This window comes from Mustelus asterias, chromosome 12 (genome assembly GCF_964213995.1).
Source record: "Mustelus asterias chromosome 12, sMusAst1.hap1.1, whole genome shotgun sequence".
NCBI classification, from domain to species: domain Eukaryota; kingdom Metazoa; phylum Chordata; class Chondrichthyes; order Carcharhiniformes; family Triakidae; genus Mustelus; species Mustelus asterias.
In genome coordinates this window covers 9,274,383-9,300,266 of record NC_135812.1, presented here as the reverse complement: position 1 = coordinate 9,300,266, position 25,884 = coordinate 9,274,383, and the positions used below count along the sequence as shown (strand labels likewise).

Sequence of the window (25,884 nt, the reverse complement as noted above, 5' to 3'; positions counted from 1 at the left end):
AATTAAGAATCTACTGATGACCATGAAACCATTGTCGATTATTGGAAAAGCCCATCTGGTTCGCTAATGTCCTTTAGGGAAGGAAATCTGCTGTCCTTACCTGGTCTGGCCTACTTGTGACTCCAGAGCCACAGTAAAGTTTACTTATTACTGTCACAAGTAGGGTTACATTAACACTGCAATGAAGTTACTGTGAAAATTCCCTAGTCGCCACACTCCGGTGCCTGTTCGGATACACTGAGGGAGAATTTAGCATGGCTAATGCACCTAACCAGCACCTCTTTTCGAGTGTGGGAAGAAACCGGAGCACCCGGAGGAAACCCACGCAGACACGGGGAGCATGTGCAGACTCCACCTGGAATCGAACCCGGTTCCCTGGCGCTGTGAGGCAGCAGTGCTAACTACTGTGCCACCGTGCCACTGCAATGTGGTTGACGCGCAACTGCCCTCAGGCAACCAGGGATGGGCAATAATTCTGGCCAGCCAGCGATGCCCATGTCCCATGAATGAATCAAAAAAATCCTATTTGTCCAGCGGCTGTGGGAAATGTATGGAAAATGGTCCAGGAGTAGCTGTAAATTGTACAGAATCACTTTCCTTCTCCTTTTAACTGAGAATTTGTGTTCTTTTTGAAGGCGATGGTTAATGCAGGCATGAAGATCACCGTGGACACCACTTGCAACCCCTCGAATCCTCAGATTGAGGACATTTCAACAGGTATGAAGAATAGAATGTGAACCTTCCATTTAGGCATTAGAAAGTTCACAGAATCCTAACATCCCTACAGTGCAGGAAGAGACCATTCAGCCCATCGAGCCTGCACTGACAATAGTCCCACCCAGGCCCTATCCCCGTAACCCCACGTATTTACCCTGCTAATCCCCCTGACAATTTATGGCCAATCCACCTAACCCACACACCTTTGGACTGTGGGAGGAAACCGGAGCACCCGGAGGAAACCCACGCAGACACGGGGAGAACGTGCAGACTCCACACAGACAGTGACCCGAGGTCGGAATCGAACCCGGGCCCCTGGCGCTGTGAGGCAGCCGTGCCAACCATTGCGCCACCGCGCTGCCCCTTAAATTCAACCAGGTGCCATGCTGGGATTTGAACCCGTGTCGCCAGAGCATTAGTCTGGGACCTCCTGATTACTAACCCAATGACATTACCGCTACACCACCGCCTTGCAGTTTTGCGAGCAGCTCCAACTCTTTGATTTTTGGACTGGTGTAAAAGGTCACGGAAAGTCAGCGCGCGCTGAATCTCATTTGCACTTCAAATTCCGAGACCCTTTCCGTGGGTTACACTGATTTTGGAGTGAATTGTATCAAGGAAACCAGCTGAAACAGGATGAGAACTCTGCCCTCGATGACAACCTGTGCCATCGTTGTTCACAGCAATCAGATAGGGGCTGTAACTGTGCCCTGGTTGTATTGGTGTCCATTGACAGATGGTCAAATCTACCAACAACGTGGCTGCTGGCCCTTTGCCCTCTTGAGAAGGGGAGGTTGGCTGGGATGCCAGCTGTGTTGGTCGTGATGGTCACGGTGCTCCCACAATTCACTGTGAAATGGGCGCAGTTCAAAGGCGGCACCCAGAAACATCGCGACAGTGTATGTGCAGGGGCGAGTTTAGCGAGTAATCTTCACCCAGCCTGCTCACTGGGAGATTGACGTAATCAGATGGAACGCTTCAGCCGGGGCATTGAGTACAAGAGTGGGGAAATAATGTTGCAGCTGTATGAAACCTGGGTGAGGCCGCATTTGGAGTATTGCATGCAGTTCTTGTCGCCACACTACCAGACAGACGTGGAAGCTGGAGCTGGACGGCAGAGGTTTAAGGTGAGAGGGGAGAGATACAAAAGGGTCCAGAGGGGCAATTTTTTCACTCAGCGGGTGGTGAGTGTCTGAACGAACTGCCAGTGGTAGCGGTAGTTGTGAGGCAGCAGTGCTAACCACTGTGCCACCGTGCTGCCCCTTAAGTAGTCGGAACAGTGGCACAGTGGTTAGCACTGCTGCTTCATAGCTCCAGGGATCTGGGTTCGAATCCCGGCTCGGGTCTCTGTCTGTGCAGAGTTTGCACATTCTCCTCATGTCTGCGTGGGTTTCCTCCGGGTGCTCCGGTTTCCTCCCACAGTCCAAAGATGTGCGGGTTAGGTCGATTGACCATGCTAAAATTGCTCCTTAGTGTCCCGGGATGCATAGGTTAGAGGGATTAGTGGGTAAACACGTAGGGATATGGGGACAGGGCCTGGGTGGGATTGTGGTTGGTGCAGACTCGATGGGCCGAATGGCCTCTTTCTGCACTGTAGGATTCTATGATTCTAGTAAAGGCGGGTACAATTTTGTCTTTTAAAAAGCATTTAGACAGTTACATGGGTAAGATGGGTATCGAGGGATATGGGCCAAATGTGGGCAATTGGGACTAGCTTAGTGGTAAAAACTGGGCGGAATGGACAAGTTGGGCCGAAGGGCCAGTTTCCATGCTGTAAACCTCTGTGACTCTTTAAGCTTTGGCAAAAGTGCCTGGTCTTGAGGGCATTGGCTATGAGGAGAGGTTGAATAAACTAGGATTGTTTTCACTGGAAAGACAGAGGCTGAGGTGAGATCTACAACATTATGAGAACCATAAACAGGGAGCCTTGGAGAGGGATAGCTCTGACTGTGGAGGCACTTATTCCTCATTTTAACAGCTCTTAATGTGAAAGAGCTTTGCCTGTAATTTATGGTGCAGTTTTACACTCTGCAAGATGAAAACCACTGAGCAAAACTCAAGGAAACAAAGCATTTCATAAAACCAGTCCAATTTTGGAAGTAGTTCTGCATGCAGATGGTGCTTGGTACTTGGCAAGACTTCATCATCCACCAGGTAATTTTCACAGGATTTTAGGGAAGGCAGTGGCATTGAGGTATTGTCACTCGACAACTAATCTAGAGGGCAGCAGGATGGCACAATGGTTAGCTCTGCTGCCTCACAGCGCCAAGGGTTCGATTCCCGGCTCGGGTGACTGTGTGGAGTTTGCATGTTCTCCCCGTGTCTGCGTGGGTTTCCTCCGGGTGCTCCGGTTTCCTCCCACAGTCTGAAAGATGTGCGGGTTAGGTGGATTGGCCATGCTAAATTGCCCCTTAGTGTCAGGGGGATTAGCAGGGTAAATACGTGGGGTTACAGGGATAGGTCCTGGGTGGGATTGTGGTTGGTGCTGACTCGATGGGCAGAATGGCCTCCTCCTGCACTGAAGGGATTCTATGATCTATGACTTAGGGTAATACTCTGGGGACCCGGGCTCGAATCCCACCACAGCAGATGGTGAAATTCAAATTCACTAAAAATCTGAAATTAAAATGTCTAACTATGACCATGAAACCATTGTTGATTGTTGGAAAAACCCATCTGGTTCACTAATGTCCTTTAGGGAAGGAGATCTGCTGTCCTTACCTGGTCTGGCCTACATGTGACTCCAAAGCCATAGTAATGTGGTTGATTTTAATGCTGAAATGGTGGCACAGTGTTTCGCACTGTTGTCTCACAGCACCAGGGACCCATGTTCAATTTCAGACTTGGGTGTCTGTGCTGCCATTTGCACATTCTCCCCATGTCTGGGTGGGTTTCCTCCGGGTGCTCTGGTTTCCTTGCACAGTCCAAAATGTGTAGGTTAGGTTGATTGGCCATGCTCAATTACCCCTTAGTGTCGAAAGATGTGTGGGCTAGGTTGATTGGCCATGTTAAATTGACCCTAGTTTCAGAGGATTAGCAGGGTAAATATGTGCGTTACGGGCATAGGGCCAGGATGGGAATGTCATCGGTGCAGACCCGATGGGCTGAATGGCCTCCTTCTGCATTGTAAAGATTCTTTGTTCTATGTTCTATGATTGGCCATGCTAAATTGTCACTTAGTGTCAGGGGGATTAACAGAGTAAATAGGTGAAGTTTTATGGGGATCGGGCCAGGGTGACTCAATGGGCCAAATGGTCTCCTTCTGCACTGTAGGATTCTAAAGGGGATGGGCAATAAATGCTGGCCCAGCCAGTGATGCCCGCATCCCATGAATGATTAAACAAAGTCATTGGGTTTGAGTCTCTAAGCTCCTGCAATCACTTTGCTCCATCATATCTTTCAATGAGATTTTCCTTTCCAGGACTGCATGCAGAGGACCCTGCTGTCATTGTGTTAACCAATCTTAGCCAAGTGGAGAGTAGCACAGACACAGAACAGCTGAGAGAAGACGCAGCTGGATTGGAAATCGGAGTTACCATCGTTGGAGAAATCTTGTCCACAAAACAACTAATTCTCCGTCGCGGCCTAGCCTTCCTTTTGGGACCACTTATACTGGCCATTGGACTGACGATACAATTAACCATTGCACAGCACACGTAGACTCTTGATAAATGACGCAGAGAAATGCAGGGATCAAGGTGACATTCTGCAGCATGGGAGGAGTAGCCAGTGGATATCAAGACATCTGAAGAAAAAGGATCATATTGGACTCGAAGCATCAACTCTTGTTTCTCTTTCCACGCACGCTACCAGACCTGCTGAATTTTCCCAGCACTTTTTGTTTTTTATTTCGATCACAAGAGACTACTGTTCACTTGGGCCATCAGTGTCTACAGGGAATGTCCAATCTCCTTCCAGCTATTTAATAAATGGAGTAGTCTTGGCAACATGTAGGCATCTGATAGGCAGTTCACAACCCATAAAAGAACCAAAGGTATCCAAATTCTGAATTAACAGGGATTTGTTGATAGCACAACTCAAGAAACTTGATGGTTTCCATATGTTGATTAAATAGAGTATCGTTAGAAATAATTATTAATAAATAACAATTTAGAAAAAGGTCATGTCCAAATTTGATTTCTCTTAAGTACTATTAAGCCTATAGAACCCTAGAGTTGTCTCAGGGTCCCGTAACCAATTTCTAAACATCTAAATACCAGGTCCAAAGAGGTAGAATAATGCAACATGACACCATGGGCACACTTATTAGATGTTAACAGACATTCTAGGTACTAGCTCACCAGTCGGTCAAATGAAGCACTTCAGCATGTAACGCACAAAGTATTATTCTGCTTTTAAGGTGGAACTGTTTTTGAGCTGGTCTCCCCTCTTCAGGCCACAACGTCCAATTGCTGTAGATTACCGAGAGGCTCAATGCTGTTGGTGTGGGTATTTTGGAAATTGATAGGGGCGTGTAAGTTTCTGGCTGTAGGTCGGAAGATGACAGCACAAAGTAATTTTGAAGGGGGGGGATTGAACCTCAAACCTTTCGAGTCTGAGGCAAAGCTATTCCCAACTGCAAGTCTGAGGCAAAGCTGTTCCCAACTGCACCAAAAAAACACTTGGCAACGCCTAATAAGCTGTTGTGTGTTCGCTGATTTATTGTACATTTTATATATTTGATTTCCTTCAGAACAATACAGAGATGAGATTAGTTAAGTCTACAACAAGTTTATTTTCAGTACTTTAAAATAGCCCTTCAATCACAAGGTACCTCCATGCACATCTAGAGCTCAAGTTCCATAGATCTTGCTCTTTCTCTGGTAGCTCCTATTTACTTTAGCTGTCAAAGGCTCTACATAGGCTCAAGCAATCAAGTACAGTGAACATAACTCAGTGAACAGATTAACATAATCAAACAAAGATCAATCAAACGATTAAACACTGCAAAATCCTGGATAGTATATCAGTCTGAAGAGGAAAAAGACTGATCTTCTAAGTTGGACCAATGGGTCAGAATGTTCCAGAAAAAATTTGCATTAGTCATCCCTTGCTGTAGATTGTGGAGTAATAAGATTGTGAAGCAATTTCAGTCAGCAATCATTGTATAAACCTGAGTAAATTAACTAAATAATAAATTAAAATAATTACCAACGCGAATACAATTCACGATGGCGTTTCTCAGGGATCAACACCCTAGGGTAAGACTACCAAATGTGTTTTGGAGATAAGGCTACATTATCATTATAATAATAATTCTTTCTTCAAATGTGTTTTCCATTGGATCAAATGTGCTGCCAAAAATATAAGTGCATCACTTTTGCATGGTGCATTTGTACAAAATATGTTCTTTTTTAATAGAATGTTTCTTACTGAATGCTAATCACAATGCAGCAAACAATAAATAAAGTCAAGTCCTCACTGATCGAAGTCTTGCCAGGATTCATTCCTTCTCTGCAGGTGCCAGCAATGTTTTTCATGTGGAATGTGGGTTTGCTGATATACCCAGTGCGAAGGGGTCCACGTGTACAATTTCTCCAACAGAACATCGGAATAAAGTAAATTTACTGATTAGTGAGTTTTGGTTCAAATTCCTGATTCTAACCTTAAGCTTTGGAGAACCCTTCTTAAACATCTCACCTCCCATCTCTCTTCATTTAAGACACGCTTTGAAATCTATCTCTTAAGCCAAGCTTCTGGTCACTTGTCCCAATGTCTCCTTATGTGTCTCAGTATCAAATATTGTTTGCAAAGGGACAATATTTCTGTCCCTATTTCTAGTTCTGCCTAGGGTTCCCCCCTAGGCAGAACTAGAAGAAATAGATGCCAAGACTCTAAAGATGTCCAGGGAATATAGATACATTGAGATACAGATTCAGCCATGATCATATTGAATGGTGGAGCAGGCTCGAAGGAACAAGTGACCTTCTCCCGCTCCTCTTTCCTACATTTCTAGGAAATAGACTCAGATAAGGGGTCAACCATTTAGGACTGAGATGAGGAATAATTCCTCCACTCCGAGGATTGTGAAAATGCTTGGAATTCTCTATCCCAGTGAGCTATGGATTCTCAGTCATTGAGTACGTTCAAAACTGCAATCAATAAATTCTTGGGATCTAAAGAGATAAATGGAAATGTCGATCAGGTGGGAAACTGAGTGAAGATCAGAAAGCCATGCTCTTAGTTATTGATAGAGTAGGCTCGAGTATGGCCCACTCCCCCTATTTCTTCAGTTTTTACGAATAAATGGATATTGTCTTCTGTAAGACATTAATGACAAAAGAATTACTTCCGAAGACGGAGCAGTGGACCCTCGAGCCTGCTCCGCCATTCAGTAAGATTGTAATGACTTTAATCAGACTGACGTCACAGGTGGATAGGGTCGTAAAGAGTGCCTTTGGTACATTGGCCTTTATAAATCGGAGTATCGAGTATAAAAGTTGGAGTGTTATGGTAAGGTTATATAAGGCATTGGTGAGGCCGAATTTGGAGTATTGTGTACAGTTTTGGTCACCTAGTTACAGGAAGGATGTAAATAAGATTGAAAGAGTGCAGAGAAGGTTCACAAGGATGTTGCCGGAACTTGAGAAGCTGAGTTACAGAGAGAGATTGAATAGGTTGGGACTTTATTCCCTGGAGCGTAGAAGATTGAGGGGAGATTTGATAGAGGTGTATAAGATTTTGATGGGTATAGATAGAGTGAATGCAAGCAGGCTTTTTCCACTGAGGCTAGGGGAGAAAAAAACCAGAGGGCATGGGTTAAGGGTGAAAGGAGAAAAGTTTAAAGGGAATATTAGGGGGGGCTTCTTCACGCAGAGAGTGGTGGGAGTGTGGAATGAGCTGCCGGATAAAGTGGTAAATGCGGGGTCACTTTTAACATTTAAGAAAAACTTGGACGGGTTCATGGATGAGAGGGGTGTGGAGGGATATGGTCCAAGTGCAGGTCAGTGGGACTAGGCAAAAAATGGTTCGGCACAGACAAGAAGGGCCAAAAGGCCTGTTTCTGAGCTGTAATTTTCTATGGTTCTATTTGACCTCCCATAAGACTGCATTGGGGTTTGGTGGTCAATGGTGAAGGTTTGCAGGGACACTTCTCACTCCCAGTGACTGCACAGTATATATAGTGTGGTATCCTCACCTCTGGAGGGCCTGACCAGCTGCTGGAATGAAACACACCCGGGGAGAGTGATGAAGGAGTCTGGGATGTTAGCTAATGAGCATGATGAAAGTCAGGCTGTTCCTATATCGTCTTGAGCATTCACACCCTGGTTGTAAGAATGAAGTGGAGATGCCGGCATTGGACTGGGGCGTGGCACAGTAAGATGTCTCACAACACCAGGTTAAAGTCCAACAGGTTTATTTGGAATCACGAGCTTTCAGAGCGCTGCTCCTTCATCAGGTGAGTGGAAAGGTGGGTTGAAGCAATTCACACCTCTTTAACCTGTGATTATCCCTCTCTCCACTCGCACTGTCTGTATCTGTAAAGACTTGATTACCTGTAAAGACTCGCATTCCAACCATTATCTTACAATTGTGTCTTTGCCTATATAAGCCCTGTTTGTGAACACACCTTTCCACCCACCTGGTGAAGGAGCAGTGCTCCGAAAGCTCGTGATTCCAAATAAACCTGTTGGACTTTAACCTGGTGTTGTGAGACTTCTTACTGTGGTCAGAAGAATGATGTGGAGATGCCGGCATTGGACTGGGGTAAACACAGTAAGAAGTCTCACGACACCAGGTTAAAGTCCAACAGGTTTATTTGGTAGCAAAAGCCACTAGCTTTCGGAGCGCTGCTCCTTCGTCAGGTAAGTGGGAGTTCTGTTCACAAACAGGGCATATAAAGACACAAACTCAATTTACAAAATAATGGTTGGAATGCGAGTCTTTACAGGTAATCAAGTCTTAAAGGTACAGACAATGTGAGTGGAGAGAGCGTTAAGCACAGGTTAAAGAGATGTGTATTGTCTCCAGACAGGACAGTTAGTGAGATTTTGCAAGCCCAGGCAAGTCGTGGGGGTTACAGATCGTGTGACATGAACCCAAGATCCCTGTTGAGCAGAGTCGCTGAGCAGAGACTGATAGCCAAGTTCCGCACACATGAGCACTGCCTCAACCGGGATCTTGGGTTCATGTCACACTATCTGTAACCCCCACAGCTTGCCTGGGCTTGCAAAATCTCACTAACTGTCCTGTCTGGAGACAATACACATCTCTTTAACCTGTGCTTAACCCTCTCTCCACTCACATTGTCTGTACCTTTAAGACTTGATTACCTGTAAAGACTCGCATTCCAACCATTATCTTACAATTGTGTCTTTGCCTTTATAAGCCCTGTTTGTGAACACACCTTTCCACCCACCTGGTGAAGGAGCAGCGCTCCGAAAGCTCGTGATTCCAAATAAACCTATTGGACTCTAACCTGGTGTTGTGAGACTTCTTACTGTGTCACAAGAATAGGCAGCTTTCTCACTGGGGCTCTAGCAGAGCCACTGAATGGCAAATTGTCTTTTTAAACACCACAGCTTAACATTAGCCAACTGAGATTTCAACTGTTCAGAAAACATTTAAATCTGTTCACTGGTGATCATTGTTAATTATTCTTTCTTTACTATTTATTTGTCAGTTGATTGGGGTTCATTTGTAGCAACAGGTTTTTGTGTAAACTTTTCCCTCTTGCTGTCCTTTGGGCACAGTCTTACCGTTCAGGCTGTGGTAAATAATCTTTGTCTCTGCAACATTCACTGGGGTCTACGGGCCCTTTGTGAGAATGAAGTGTATCACCAGCCCAATTGCCAATATAAGTGGCCCTGAGAGGAAGGCTAAGCCACGGCGAATGATCAGTTGTTTTGTGGACAGGATTTCTCCAACCGTGGTAACTCCAGTGTCCACAATGGAAGACTCATCTGTCACCCGCTCCTTGTTTGTCTCTTGTTCCAATTCACAAACGTTGGGAATTGGATTCACTGCACCATTTACTGTGCCCATATCTGTGAAGGAAAGTCACATTGGAAAGTTGTCAGTACATGATGGTACCAGTTGGTCCAATTGTTCTTCCGAGGGCTGGTGATCAGATCAATGATCTCCTCACATGACCATTAGCCATTGGCGATACCACGTGACCTATATCTAGGTGATTGGTCCTGTCAAAAGCAGTGATTAACTTAATGACTGGACTTCTCCCTTTGAATTACTTCTTTACAAAAGTTCTGTACTCACTGTCTGCACAGGGCTGGCTATATGGCCTTGCCAACAAGTTTATGGGGACACATCAACACAACACTTAACACATGATTAACCTGCATTTGCTCTGTCCTTTCTACTCATTGATAGAATTTAGGTGATCTAACTTATAACATTGAATAATTCAATGAAAATTACCCATGAAGAATCTTACTCTACTTTTATGTGTTGACTGGGTAATGATTTAAATTCAGCTCGACTTTCCTTCTTACCTGTTGACAGATATTGGGTTTGACCAGCAGAGGTTCTGGTTGGGGTGTCCACATCTCTCATCACACCTGCATTAACCAGAGCCTTGAAACCAAACACAAAACCCATCCTTAAAGCAGGAGAAGGACACAGCAGAGGAAACACTTTCTGTACAACGCAAACTCCAGCCCCCATTTTAATGCATTTTTAATGGGGGGTGGAGGGGGGGGGTGGGGAGGGAGGGGGGGGCGGAGGGGGGGGGGGGCCTTGTGAACTCTTAAAGATGATGTCACCAGGCATCCAGCTTGGGAACTTACATCGAAGAATTGGCACTTTCCTACTGAGTGGTAAAATACCCAAGAGACATGCCAACTGTTCGCTTTGCCAACTGGGTACAGTGTGTGGTCCGAGGAGACAAGGGGTGGGAAGGGGTGAGGAAGAAAAAGAAAAGTTACACAAAAAGGTTGCAGTAATAAATAATTCCTATTGTCTGCTCTTACCTCATCGGACGCTTCCTTCCAGTTCATTCTGTACATCACTGTCAGAAAGAATACTAATTGCACAACACCAGTTATTAACATTCCGCACCAGAAACCTGCAAAATAACAATGGTGCAGTGAGTGTGGGGACGATGCTGTTGAGTTTTCCTTACATTTATATTTCTTTATTAAACTCTTTCCACATTTATCAGATGATTGGTGTCAGCCTGCATGGAGCTACTTGTCTTCATTTGGCCACAGCAACATTGGAATTGGGATTAGAAGAATTCAGCCAGGAATCTGATTAATATTGAACAATCCATGCTGGAAAAGTAGAGGTTTGAAAGTTGGGTGAGTGCCCTGACCCAGTCCAGCTCTGATACCTCCCTCCTGCCAATATTCCAGTGTCAATGGTTACAGATGGAAAATGGCCTTGGGAGGAAGGTCCCATGTCTAATGGTACAGAGTGATTTGATTTGATTTGATTTATTATTGTCACATGTATTAACACACAGTGAAAAGTATTGTTTCTTGTGCGCTATACAGACAAAGCATACCGTTCATAGAGCAGGAAAGGAGAGAGTGCAGAATGTAGTGTTACAGTCGTAGCTAGGGTGTAGAGAAAGATCAACTTAATGCAAGATAGGTCCATTCAAAAGTCTGATGGCAGCAGGGAAGAAGATGTTCTTCGTGAGAAATTGAATTAGAGCAGAGTTTAAAAGAGTTAGAATAAAGTTTTAGAAGCGTAGAGTGAGAGTAAAAGATAGAATTAGTAGGTATGCTGGGCACAGCTTGCAAGAAGTCGCCTCTCTCCGACGCCATCTTGGTTGGTGAGTATTGATAGACACTGGTCCCAAAATTACACAGGGCTGGTTAGACTGATGTGGAACCCCAGAGATGGAACTTCCACCTAGTTGCACACTCCAGTGCTGATCTTGAGATGAAGCGTTTTCCCTGGTACTTTAAGGAGTGGGTGGGAGGTAGCAATTCACAGGCATGAACAAAAGCTATTTAAAAGTCCTACCAATTACACCAAGTTTGGCAGCAAAGGTCAGTGAGATTCCAATGGGAAGCCCAATTAGGCAATATCCAACTAGGTAGGCGACAGCTCCCAGTTTCTGCTTCGTAGCTCCTCTTAACACTCCACAGCTTACGCACTGTAGAACAGACAAACAGAGATTACTTGCTGTGATTTCCATTACAAGGAAATTAAAACCCAGTCATTTAACTTGTCCTTAAATAATTTGGAACCAGTTGATTACAGTTTGCACAGTCACTGATGTTATGTTTGGAATAGCTCATATAGTTATAGAATCCAGGCCTTATCCCTGTAACCGCTCATATTTACCCTGCTAATCCCCCTGACACTAGGGTCAATTTAGCATGGCCAATCAACCTAACTTTGGACTGTGGGTGGAAACCGGAGCAAACGCACGCTGACACGGGGAGAAAGTGCAAACTCCACACAGGCAGTGACCCAAGGCCAGAATTGAACCCAGGTCCCTGGCACTGTGAGGCAGCAGTGCTAACAACTGTGCTACCGTGCCGCCAGAGTCAACTCGCTTCCATTCATTGCTGTGGTTAAAAGTAATAAAGAAAGCCTCTTTATCTGAATTTGAACTGAAAGCACACACTTTGTTTGGGGTCTCCCCCCCCTCAAAGTCAATGAATACTGAAGAACAATTGGAACTTTCAAGACAGAGATCGCTAATGCTTTTGTTGTGTGACCATATCAAGGATTACGGAGTCAAGACAGGAAAACAGAGTTGAGATACAGATTAGCCATGATCATCGTTGAGCAGGTGCGAGGAGGTGAATGGGCTCCTGTTCCTGCAATCCAAACCTGAGTGGTTGTAGCCTGCAGTCTCCATTGCAAGGCCATGGAAGCGATGGGACGTCCCCTTTTCTCTGGGAGACTACATTTCACTGTTGTGGACTCCATCTTTCAAACTGTTCATGCCAACTTTAATAAAACTTTGACCGAAAACAAAATCAGTTAAAATCAAAGACAAAGTGAGCTCAGAACAGAACCACATCAAACCCATTCCAAGATAACAAATGGGGATGGATTTCCTCAGGTGCTTCTCACAGCATAAGCTGAGTGGTGATTCCATGGAGATGCCTGTTCTGTAGATAAATACCAAGTGCGCCATTCCACTTTGCCCCCTGCAGAGTTGTGCACAGTTGTGCACAGTTTTGGTCCCCTTACTTGAGGAAAGATGTAGTGGCATTGGAGGCAGTTCAGAGGAGGTTCACTAGATTGATTCCAGAGATGAGGGGTTTGTCGTATGAAGAGAGATTGAACAGTTTAGGCCGATACTCTCTGGAACTTAGAAGAATGAGGGGAGATCAAATTGAGGTGTACAAGATGATAAAAGGTCTGGATAAAGTAGACATGGAGCGGATGCTTCCTCTTGTGGGGCATTCCAGGACGAGAGATCAGAGCCTTAGGATAAGGGGTAGCAAATTTAAAACAGAGTTGAGGAGAAACTACTTCTCCCAAAGGGTTGAGAATCTGTGGAATTCGCTGCCCCAAAGTGCGGTGGATGCTGGGACAGTGAGTAACCTCAAGGAGGAGTTAGACAGATTTTTAATCGGTAATGGGTTGAAGGGTCATGGGGAGAAGGCAGGAAAATGGGGATGAGGAGCGTATCGGCCATGATCGAATGGCGGAGTGGACTCGATGGGCCGAATGGCCTAATTCTGCTCCTATATCTTATGAACTTATGAATTTCTAACTGGATTCAACTGGAAGTCCCTGTACCTCCCATTTTCAAAACACAGATGCCAAATTCTCACCAGCGTGAACGGATAATTTGGCGCTCAGCCGAAACTTCATTCATTGCAGTGGGACTGGAGAATCCAAGCCACAGGCAAATCTATATAACCGGCCAAGAAGTCTAAAACCAGCCAATTACAGCCCTAATAGCTTCCGGATCATCTCTATAGTGGATTTCCAGTGATGACTTTAATAAGGCCATTGAAGTTGGCCTATTGGAATATGAATTCCCTGATTAAGAGGCCTGTTGATGGGCCAATCAGGGAGACTTTACTTTGCATATAACTGGGAGTGTCAGTTCCTCTGGCGCCCCCCAGGATAGACTGCTGACTGATAGCACTCTGTGTACTGCTGTTGGAATTGTAGATAAAGGGATTCCGGCGAAGGGACTTCTGCCTCCGTGAACTTAATACAATTTCATCTGTAACACAAGTGGAAATGGAAATACAATGCTATGGGGTGTGACTGGCACAATCTGACAGATGGGTTCCATCATTAAGATTTCTTGATAGGACAGAATAAATTTAAACTCGAACTAGATCAAGATTTTCCAGTCCCATCTCCGGCAGGAAATGTGGAAAGCAGTCAAACATCCGATGACATTACTGGAGGCACTGGGAAAGCCCGCCCTGAATATTTATAAATAAAGTGAAACATGGATGTTCCATGTAAACATGTAATAATGTCACAGATACTGAAATACTCACCACGGTGAATTGAAACCATTGATTCACGGCACATATTGGAATTATTTCTGAAACTAAGTGAACAATGTTTCTGCAAAGTGAAAACAGAGACATCAGACATTCCGAATCAGTTTAGTAAATATATGTGCTTGAGTTTTATGCTTGAAGAAGGCGATCTTTTCTCTACTAACTCGTCACTGGTGAAGATGTAGCCCACTGCATCTTTTATTGCTCCTTGTAGCAGTGATGTTGCTAAGCTGATACATCCTGTGGAAGCCAAGAGTAAAACGTGAGAAATTCTCATCAGACTATCTTGGCGAAGTTCCAGGATAACTTCATTTCAGGAAAGTTGCAGTTGAGTTTTGTTTACCCTAGCTTTTCCCAACACATGACCTAGGCTGCCCCCTGCTGCTGCTACAGGATATCTGGGTAGATTTGGACTCTATCTCCCTCCCTCTCCCATCTCACTCCTGCAACTTCCTCTCGCTAACCTTTTCCCAGTTAATCCCAGCCACCAGTGTCAACCTATCTGACTGTGCTGGAGGAATCGTCGCCATTGCTTCTGTTCCTATCCTCACTCATTTAAGGTGGCACGGTGGCATAGTGGTTAGCACAGCTGCTTCACAGCGCCAGGGACCCGGATTCAATTCCGGCCTTGGGTGACAGTGGAGGAGTCCTTCCCCCCCCCCCGGCAGTGTTTGTTTCCTCCGGGTGCTCCGGTTTCCTCCCACAGTCCGCACTGACAGTTACCCAATCCAGGAATCGAACCCGGGTCTCTGGGCTGTGAGGCAGCATTGCTAACCACTGTGCCACTGTATCATTTATAAATAACTTCATTGGCTGATTGGATAATGTGGTTGCTTTCAAATGGCCTAATTCTGCTCCTATAGCTTGGGGTCCTATTGGCCCTAGTATGCTCAACAAATGAAATACTTTGTCTCGGAAAACGGGATAGAAGGAGACCACCAGCATCTTCCTGACCACTTGTGGGACCCCAACTTACAGCATCATAAAGAGTTTAACCCAACTGGCAGCTCCAGGTTCAAACAAACCTGAATGAACTGATTGATTGGGTTGCAGTTGTATAGAACGTTGGTTCGGCCGCATTTGGAATACTGCGTCCAGTTCTGGTCGCCACACTACCAGAAGGACGTGGAGGCTTTGGAGAGAGTACAGAGGAGGTTTACCAGGATGTTGCCTGGTATGGAGGGGCTTAGTTATGAGGAGAGATTGGGTAAACTGGGGTTGTTCTCCCTGGAAAGACGGAGGATGAGGGGAGACTTAATAGAGGTGTATAAAATTATGAAAGGCATAGATAGGGTGAACGGTGGGAAGCTTTTCCCCAGGTCGGTGGTGACGTTCACGAGGGGTCATAGGTTCAAGGTGAAGGGGGGGAGGTTTAACACGGATATCAGAAGGACGTATTTTACACAGAGGGTGGTGGGAGCCTGGAATGCGCTGCCAGGCAAGGTGGTGGAGGCGGACACACTGGGAACGTTTAAGACTTATCTAGATAGCCACATGAACGGAGTGGGAATGGAGGGATACAAAAGAATGGTCTAGTTTGGACCAGGGAGAGGCACGGGCTTGGAGGGCCGAAGGGCCTGTTCCTGTGCTGTGTTGTTCTTTGTTCTTTGTTCTTGTTCTTTGATTTGGTAGCAAATAACCACGGCCCCAAACCATCTGTTATATTACAGTGCTACAGGTTTAACACGGCAAATAGACTTTCTGGGGAAGCGGTTACAGGATTCTTCACAAGGCTGTGGAAATGGAGGAACGCTGTGAGGATGGGTCAGCATCTCCAGAAATGTTAAGGGATGGTTTAGTATGTGGAATAAATAACATAGCGACCCAAAGGAAGCTACTGACTGAGTCAACTCTGGATGTTAAGAAAGCCATCAAACTGACCCTTTCTCACGGAAACACAGAGAAAGAGGCCCAGATGATTCAAGGATCTATAGAAAGTAGGGTCCTCAGTCTTGGGTGACCCCCGTACCCCAGAACCAAGTCCTCAGCGGATAGCACTAACGTCTCCCATTTGTTGCCAAGGAAGGGCGATTGGAGTCGGAGGCTGCAAAACTCTGGAACTAGGCGGGAAGTCTCTCCACAATACAGTGTGGAGCAAGCACATTCCTGCTGTAATTGCAGACACAGGGTCCACCCTAAACCAAGCCCCCGAAACAAACAAAACGCGTATCTCCCGGGCCGAAGGGCCAAGTCACCTCAAGACAGGGCTTTGAAAATAAATCAGCCTGAGGACGAGGAATAGCTGGAACTAAATTGCATCACTGCACCCAAAGTGGCCCCAATTTAGCTTCAACTTCAGGCTAATGGCCGCCCCCTGGACATGGAGGTAGACATGATGTGGAGATGCCGGCGTTGGACTGGGGTGAACACAGTAAGAAGTCTCACAACACCAGGTTAAAGTCCAACAGGTTTATTTGGTAGCAAATGCCATAAGCTTTTGGAGCGCTGCTCCTTCGTCAGATGGAGTGGAAATGTGCTCTCAAACAGGCACTGTTTGAGAGCACATTTCCACTCCATCTGACGAAGGAGCAGCGCTCCGAAAGCTTATGGTATTTGCCACTAAATAAACCTGGTGGACTTTAACCTGGTGTTGTGAGACTTCTTACATGGAGGTAGACACAGGTGCTGCAGTATCTATCATTGGGGAACAAGCCTTTAGGCCAATCCGATTGGGCACCTTGCCTTTAAGCCTGTGAGACACCAAGGCTAGATTGGGCCACGTACACCGGAGAGCTGTTAGGCATCATTGGGACCACTTGAACCCCAGTTACACATGGCCAACAGACAGTCCAACTCCCCCCGATAGTAATGCAAGCATCAGGGCATAGCCTCTTGGGCAGGAACTGGCTACAGATAATCCACCTAGATTGGCAACAGATCTTTACAAAGGGTACTGGCAACCTATACAACATCATTGGGAATTACCCTGAAGTTTTCCCAGAAAGCCTCGGGAAGATTAACGGTGCCAGAGCCGAGATCTACATAGACCCAAAGACTCAACTTAAATACTTCAAGGCGCTACCAGTCCCCTATGCCCTACGTGCATAGTTAGAAGCTGAATTGGAATGTCCAGAGGAACTTGGCATTATACGCCCGGTACAATTTGCCGAATGGGCCACACCAATTGTCATTTATCATTATGGAAAAGAATTCATGATATTAACCTTTGTCGAAAAGAGGCTAGTTCTGGTTATCTACCGCGTTAATGGGGTTGCCATGGTTTTCCTGACTGTGGCAGTTTGTTTAATACAGGTGAGAATTCCTGGGGAATTGGCCACCTTCACTGATAAAGAACCGGGCTAATTCTGGCAGCGTGTCCATACTGAACTCGAAAAAAGCAGCATTAGGCTATTGCACTGGATGATCAGCCATGATGGTAATTAATGGTGGATGTAAGATGCAGCAAGTCCATCACTTGGATGAACTCCATAGGATACACGGACATTAAACCTGATACAACATGGCCAATTCCAAGTGGAACAACAGACATTTTAAAGACAGTATTATTTTAAAAGGTTACATTCAAGCAAAATGGCTGCAAACCAGACATCGGAATATGCAACACCACCAGGCCATCGAAGGGGTGAACAAAGGGGGCCGTGAGTCGTGGCGAAGCTATCTGACAAGATTATACAGAGGGGTGTCAATAGCCCTGGCCAACTGCAGGAGAGACAATGGAAATGGTAACGAGTTTTACCCCCGCTATATAGAATAATGCCTCCACTAATGGGAAAATATTTAGCAGTTCCAGGAAAGCACTTTGGGACACTTAGCAGCCCATCAGACACCTCCTAAAACAGTTTGGGCTCTTTGTCATTGTAACTGATCAAATCAGTTTCATCCCGTAAGCACTTTGCACCCCATTGTTTTGAAACTGACCGATGGGAGGAGTCAGCCAATTCGATTAAGGAAATTGCCTTTTAACAAATATCAAACCCTGGCCAAGAGGACAGACACAAAAGGAGGAGAAGTGACTGACCTTTCAGCAGTTAACTCGGAAAGGAGTTCTGTGAAGTTCGGGGCAGGAGAGTTGTGACGTCGGGAAGGAGTGAATTCAGGTGTCCAGCCAGACAACTACTCCGTGGCAGAGGAAAGAACAAGGAAGATCCAGCAGCAAGGCAAGGCATCAACTATTTTCTCAGCAGCAGCAAGGATCTTTTGTTTTTAAAATGATCCGAGGAGTGGTGATTATATTCTCTCAGCCCTCAGAAATTCCCCAATTTGGTAAAGATTGAGGAGGGGTCTCGGCTTCTTGTTTTTGTGTAAATTGTGTAAATCGTGTAATGCTAAGAATTTACGTTGTGCCGTTCGAATTTTCTTTCCATATCATAGTATTGTAGTGTCTATGTTTTATTGACTGAGTTTGGTTGGAGTTATTCTTGAATAAATTATTTTAAAATTAACTTTGACTAGTCTCTCTCTCATCATCCATCTTGGCTAGTCACTAAAAAGCCAGAACATAATTCCGGGATACAGAATCGTAAAGGGGCCAAGCACTTCGAAACTGCTCACTCAAGGGGGTCCACTGGTCAGGAATAAACAGTGGTCCCTCTCTCTCTCGTGAAGATAACCTAGTGTGGCACTTCTGGGTTGTATTTTACTACCTACAAGGAAGAGAGACACACGATCGTAGGTGGCAGCCAGAGTAACTCGCGTGGCATAAGGATGAGCTCACTAGTCAGGGATGAACAGTGAGTCTTTCTCCCTCTCTCTTGTGAAGCTGTCCCAGTGTGACATTTCCAGGTTGTGAGTTGAACACCAGCAGGAGAGAAACACCCACAGTTATCAGTGGCATCCGAGACCAGTCTGTGTGGAGAGTAAAAGGACCTTTACAAGGAGCAAGCTCGAAGGTCCAAATGGCCTCCTCCTGCTCCTACCTCCTATGTTTCGATGAAACCATGTTTCAGCAGCACCTACTTTGTAGAGGCTGATAAAAATGGACTGAAATTTAAAGATTTTTGGATTGTAATTAATTTGTCAATAAATAAAATGTTGGGATTTATGTCGGTACGCCATGGAATAATGGCTTTATTTTATGTTTAAAAATAAATACTGTTCCTTTCCAGTCTGGTTATTCCACCCTACGAGTCCCACACCATCCTGACTTGGAACGAGATCACTGTTCCTTCACTGACACTGGGTCAAAAACCTGGAACTCCCTCCCTTACATTATTCCCATTTTTGGGGCCAGTTTTTATCCGATCACAGTCCTGTAAAGTGCCTTCAGATGTTTTACTGCATTCTAGGAACGATATAAATGCAAGTTGTTGTTGTTCACTGAAGGATGAGGGGGGGGATCTCATTGAAACTTACAGAATACTGAAAGGCCTGGATAGAGTGGGCGTGGGGGGAGATGTTTCCTTTCGTAGGAGAGACTCTCACCCCAGGGCACAGTCTCAGAGTAAAGGGATGACTCTTTAGAACTAAGATGAGGAGGAATTTCTCCAGCCAGTGGGTGGTGAACCGATGGAATTCATTGCCACATTAGGCAGTGGAGACCAGGTCATTGAGCGCATTTAAGAAAGAGATAGATAGGTTCTTGACTTGTAAAGGAATCAAGGGTTAAATGGCAAAGGCAGGAGAATGGGGTTGAGAAACTTATCAGCCACGATTGAACAGCAGAGCAGACAAGACGGGCCGAATGGCCTAATTCTGCTCTGAAATCCTATGGTCCTATTGACCCTGGTATTCTCAATGATTGAAATACTCCGTACTGACAGTCTGGGTCAGTGTTAAACAAGAACCTGGGACTTATGTATGTACGCCATGGAGTAATGACTTTATTTTATGTTTAAAAATAAATACCGTTCCTTTCCAATCTGGTTATTCCACCCCGTGAGTCACACACCGTCCTGACTTGGAACGAGATCACCGTTCCTTCACTGACACTGGGTCAAAAACCTGGAACTCCCTCCCTTACATTATTCCCATTTTGGGGCCAGTTTTTATCCGATCACGGTCCTGTAAAGTGCCTTCAGACGTTTTACTGCATCCTAGGCACTATATAAATGCAAGTTGTTGTTGTTCACTACCACTCCGTACTGACAGTCTGGGTCAGTGTTAAACAAGAACTTTGCGAAGCTTCTACTGTTAATAGCACCTGTTACAGGATGAGTTTGCTTTGCCGAGCTGGATTACATTATAACATCAACTCTTCCAAACACATTGACATCATTATTTGTTCGAATCTTACCTGAAGCTCTTTGTATCACGATTATCATGGGAAAGGTTTTGAGAAGATGTGTTGTGCTCTGACACCTAAAGCACTCTGACGATCTCAAAATAACAATGAGCAAATGAGCTTGGCTCCAACTTCAACAAACCCTGGTCTCTGACCCATTTGCAAAGTTCTTTACATAAAGACACCTCGCCTGATGATGTGGATCTGGGATGCTCAAGCGAGCAGGATTGGAGGAGAGCAGATATGGTGCAGGGTTGTGTGTGGGGCTAGACAAATGTACAGAGATAGGGAGGGGTGAGACCAGGGTGGGATTTGAAAGTAAAGAGGAGGATTTTAAAATCAGTACACTGCGCGGCGAGGAGCCGGTGCTGGCCAGTGAGCACAAGGCTGGGGGGGGGAATTGGACCCGGTGTGAGGTATGACACAAGCAGCAGAGTTCTAGATGATGAGGGAAGGCAGTGACATAGTGGTATTCTCACTGGACTAGTAATCCAGGGATACTCTGGAGATCCGGGTTCAAATCCCACTCTTGGGATTATGAAACCATTCTCAATTGTCATAGAAATCCAGCTGGTTCACTTCACTAACGCCCCTTAGGGAGGGAAATCTGCCGTCTGGCCTACAGGTGACTCCAGGTCCACAGCAATGTGGTTGACTCTTAAATGCCCAGCAAGCCACTCAGTTAGGAATGGGTAATAAATGTTGGCTCGGCCAGCGAAGCCCGCCTCCCATAAATGAGTATTAAAAAAGGTTTACAGTGAGTAGAATGTGGAAGTCCCGTCCAGAGTCTCTCAGGAAACCCTGAGACAATTTAGAGGAAAGTGCAGAGGTGAGTAAAAACCAACACACGCTGCGTTTGTAGACCTGGTTTGCAGAAACGGTCGATGCCCCCTTTGTTCTAACCAAAGCTCCAGTCCCTTTACAACATTGAAATGGACGGAAGAGTCCTTTCCAATGGAACGAGAGTGAAAACATTCCAGTCATTGAGACTGAGTGCCGTAAAGCAGAGTTGCGTTCTTGCACCAACACTGTTTAGCTTCTTCCTCTCCTGCTTCCTCATCAGTGAATCCCGGGATAAAGATTTCAGTGAGAGAGTATTACTCTGCTTGTAATCAGATAAAGGACCAGCCCATGGATGGGCGAGGGGTGGTCACATGCAAGGGCAGGAGGGCAGCTCCCTGGGCACACCCCACGTCTAGATCAACCGTGGATTAAGGGCCCTATTTTACCATTTTGATTCTAAGTGCTGGGCGGACTTGAAACTGGGAGAGTTTCAGATCCAACTTTTAGACCTGTTCTCAGGCGCCCCCCATACGCACTCTGCTTGAAAAAATAGCAGCGATTCCGAAGCTTAACGCCCCCAAAACCCTGCGCTTCCAATCGGCGCCTCCAACTGTGCATGCGCTTTAGAAAAAAATAGAAAAATTCTCCCCTGCCACATCGCTCCCGGGCCGGATAATGCCTCCCCCTGGCCCCCACAGACATTGCCCCACCCCCACAAAGTTACTAACCCCCTTATCCCCCCACCCCTTCACCACCCAGACCAATCACAGGCAGAGTCTGTCATATGAACGTTTTGAAAATGTAACAACGCAGGAGGGATAGAAAGAGCTGATGGTAAGTAAGGGAGAGCCGGGTATTGCCAGCGGAAACAAGTCCTGTGATTTCAGATGCTGCCTCTGTGGGCGAACGTGTAAATGAGAAATAGGAGGGGGCAGAGGATAGATCTTTGGAGGACACTAGAGATAATAATGTTGGAACAGGATGAGAAGTCATTGCAAATGATTCAATGATTCACTGTAACTTCATTGCAGTGTTAATGTAAGCCTACTTGTGACATGAATAAATAAGCTTCTTACCATATACCATGACTGATGAAAGCAACTGTCCCATATACCTTCTCAACTATCCTATTCACTTGCTCTTGTGACTTCATAGATCATGAATAATTACTCCAAGATCCCTCAGTTCCGCTGAGCTACCCAGTGTCCTGCCTTTCATTAAATACTCCCTTGTCTTGTTATTCCTTCCAAAGTGCATCACCTTGCACCTATCATGTTTAAATACCATCTGCCGCTGCTCTGCCCATCCGACCAACTCATCGATATCTTCCAATAACCTACAACCAGCTTCTTCACTATTAACCACCCGACCAATCTTGGTGTCATCTGCAAACATGCTTATCGTTTCCCCCCCACATTTTATCGAAAGTTTATTTATTAATTAATCACAAGTAAGGCTTACATTAACACTGCAATGAAGTTACTGTGAAATTCCCCTGGTCGCCACAGTCCGGCGCCTGTTTGGGTCAATGAACCTAACCAGCACGTCTTTCAGAGTGTGGGAGGAAACCGGAGCACCCGGAGGAAACCCACGCAGACACGGGGAGAACGTGCAAACTCCACACAGACAGTGACCCAAGTCGGGAATTGAACCCGGGTCCCCTGGCGCTGTGAGGCAGCAGTGCTAACCCACTGTGCCACCGTGCCGCCCATTTTATCTATATCATTTATGTATGTAAAAAAAAACAAGGATCCTTGTGGTACACAACTGGACACCGGCTTCCAGTCACTCAAAAAGCTTTGTGTCCTATTCCTGAGCCGGTTTCGAATCCACCACGTCAGGTTTCCCTGAATCGCAATCAATTTCCCATCTTGCACCTTGTCAAAAACTTTGTTAAAAGCCATATAAACTGCATCAACTGCACTCCCCTCATCCACACACTCAATCACATTTTCAAAAAGACTCCAGCAAATATGTGAGGCATGGCCTCCCTCTGCCAAAGCCATGCTGACTATTCCTAATTAACCCAAGTGGACATTAATTCTCACCTTCAGAGTTTTCTACGATAGTTTCCTTTCCGCTGACGTGGGATTCACCGGTCTGTAATTTCCTGATTCATCTCCACCATTCATCTTGAGAAGTGGAACCACATCAGCCAACCTCCAGTCCTCTAGTTGCAGAACTCCTTTAATATTGATAGTGGTGCAGAGAGGTGATTTTGATTTGATTTGATTTATTATTGTCACATGTATTAGTATACAGTGAAAAGTATTGTTTCTTGCGCACTATACAGACAAAACATACCGTTCATAGAGAAGGAAACGAGAGAGTGCAGAATGTAGTGTTACAGCCATAGCTAGGGTGTAGAGAAAGATCAACTTAATGCAAGGTAGGTCCATTCAAAAGTCTGACAGCGGCAGGGAAGAAGCTGTTCTTGAGTCGGTGGGTACGTGACCTCAGACTTTTGTATCTTTTTCCCGACGGAAGAAGGTGGAAGAGGGAATGTCTGGGGTGCGTGGGGTCCTTAATTATGCTGGCTGCTTTGCCGAGGCAGCGGTAGGTGTAGACTGAGTCAATGGATGGCGGGTTGGTTTGCGTGATGGATTGGGCTACATTCACGACCTTTTGTACTTCCTTGTAGCCTTGGGCAGAGCAATGTCAACAAAACGAAGGAGATTGTCATTGACTTCAGGAAGCGTAAAGACGAACATGCCCCTGTCTACATCAACGGGGACAAAGTAGAAAGGGTCGAGAGCTTCAAGTTTTTAGGTGTCCAGATCACCAACAACCTGTCCTGGTCCCCCCCATGCCGACACTATAGTTAAGAAAGCCCCACCAACGCCTCTACTTTCTCAGAAGACTGAGGAAATTTGGCATGTCAGCTATGACTCTCATCAACTTTTACAGATGCACCATAGAAAGCATTCTTTCTGGTCGTATCACAGCTTGGTATGGCTCCTGCTCTGTCCAAGACCGCAAGGATCTACAAAAGGTCGTGAATGTAGCCCTATCCATCGCGCAAACCAGCCTCCCATCCATTGACTCTGTCTATACTTCCCGCTGCCTCGGCAAAGCAGCCAGCATAATTAAGGACCCCACGCACCCTGGATATTCTCTCTTCCGCCTTCTCCCTTCAGGAAAAAGCTACAAAAGTCTGGCGTCATGTACCAACTGACTCAAGAACAGCTTCTTCCCTGCTGCTATCAGACTTTTGAATGGACTTACGTCGCATTAAGTTGGTCGTTCTCTGCACCCTAGCTATGACTGTAACACTACATTCCGCACTCTCTCTCCTTTCCTTCTCTATGAACGGTATGTTTTGTCTGTATAGCGCGCAAGAAACAATACTTTTCACTGTATACCAATACGTGACAATAATAAATCAAATCAAATCAAATAAAAAGGAGCCATATCAAGCTGTGATACAACCAGAAAGAATGCTTTCTATTGTGCATCTGTAAAAGTTGGTGAGAGTCGTAGTGGACATGCCAAATTTCCTTAGTCTTCTGAGAAAGTAGAGGCGTTGGTGGGGCTTTCTTAACTATAGTGTCGGCATGGGGGGACCAGGACAGGTTGTTGGTGATCTGGACACCTAAAAACTTGAAGCTCTCGACCCTTTCCACTTTGTCCCCGTTGATGTAGACAGGGGCATGTTCTCCTCTACGCTTCCTGAAGTCGATGACAATCTCCTTCGTCTTGTTGACATTGAGGGAGAGATTATTGTTGCTGCACCAGTTCACCAGATTCTCTATCTCATTCCTGTACTCTGTCTCGTCATTGTTTGAGATCCGACCCACTACGGTGGTGTCGTCAGCAAACTTGAAAATCGAATTGGAGGGGAATTTGGCCACACAGTCATAGGTGTATAAGGAGTATAGTAGGGGGCTGAGAACACAGCCTTGTGGGGCACCAGTGTTGAGGATTAACGTGCAGGAGGTGTTGTTGCCTATCCTTACTGATTGTGGTCTGCGAGTTCGGAAGTTCGGGATCCAGTCGCAGAGGGAGGTGCCGAGGCCCAGGCCATGGAGTTTGGAGATGGGTTTCGTGGGAATAATGGTGAAATTCGTGATACAGAGACTTGATCTGCTCAGTGCGCAATGGCAGGAATCTTCCAGAAAATCAGGCTTTGAAGAGGATTAGTGCTGACAGGATGTTAGTCAAACTCAAAAAGTTGCAAACTTTTACAAAAAAGCACAGATGCCCCCAATATTTGGAAGTACTTACACATTTCCCATGAGGTTGCTGCTTCTGGGTCAAAGCCTTTTGTACTCCAATGGGTTCTGTTTGAGTTTCTCTGCCCATGGACATGTCTCCATGCATTGGTGTTCACCCAGAGGTCGCCATTTTACTTTATGTTAACACTGTGCCTCCTGCCAACACAATATGGCCATCTGTGCAAACATTCTCGTCCACACAGGCTCCTCACTTTCTGCACCCAGCCTCCCAGAAAGCCTTTAATTGGAAATGTGTTTAATTAGTATGAGAACTTTAATCTGACGTCAAATATTGCTCTGACCCTTTAGCAACAGAATCCCAATGTGTTAAACGGCATAAGGCATATATAAACATGAGGGCAGATTGAGAGTTAGAGTCAGGGTGAGTTTCAGCACTGGGACACAGAGGTCAAAGGATTGGGTCCAGAAACCCTGGTAAAGTTGTGTTTTGCTGACAGATGCATTTACATTAAAATCGCGCCCGTTTCGGGCACGGTCCTGATTGCGGCCATTTTCGGCCCTTGGTAAAGGGGGAACCGGCGCGGAGGTGGGCGCAGACTGCGCTACTCGCCTCACTCCCGACTCTACC

General features: G+C 45.7%; 2 protein-coding genes across 6 annotated transcripts in view; one reads left to right on the top strand and one right to left on the bottom strand.

Moving 5' to 3' along the window:
* LOC144501228 (multidrug and toxin extrusion protein 1-like) overlaps window positions 1–6,142 on the top strand; it is a 58,052-nt gene extending 51,910 nt beyond the window's left edge. For all 5 annotated transcript variants that reach the window (XM_078224683.1, XM_078224680.1, XM_078224684.1 and 2 more), the window contains 2 exons: window positions 636–717; window positions 4,139–6,142. In XM_078224683.1, coding sequence (XP_078080809.1) covers window positions 636–717; window positions 4,139–4,377 — 321 coding nt within the window. In that variant the 3' untranslated portion in view covers window positions 4,378–6,142. The remainder of the gene's footprint in view (window positions 1–635; window positions 718–4,138) is intronic.
* Window positions 6,143–9,465: 3,323 nt separating this feature from the next.
* The window catches only part of LOC144501864 (multidrug and toxin extrusion protein 1-like), a 127,993-nt gene continuing 111,574 nt past the window's right edge, over window positions 9,466–25,884 (bottom strand). The window contains exons 15-17 of the mRNA XM_078225909.1: window positions 10,647–10,741; window positions 10,170–10,251; window positions 9,466–9,704 (exon numbers count right to left, since the gene is read on the bottom strand). Of these exons, the coding sequence (XP_078082035.1) occupies window positions 9,466–9,704; window positions 10,170–10,251; window positions 10,647–10,741 (416 nt within the window). The remainder of the gene's footprint in view (window positions 9,705–10,169; window positions 10,252–10,646; window positions 10,742–25,884) is intronic.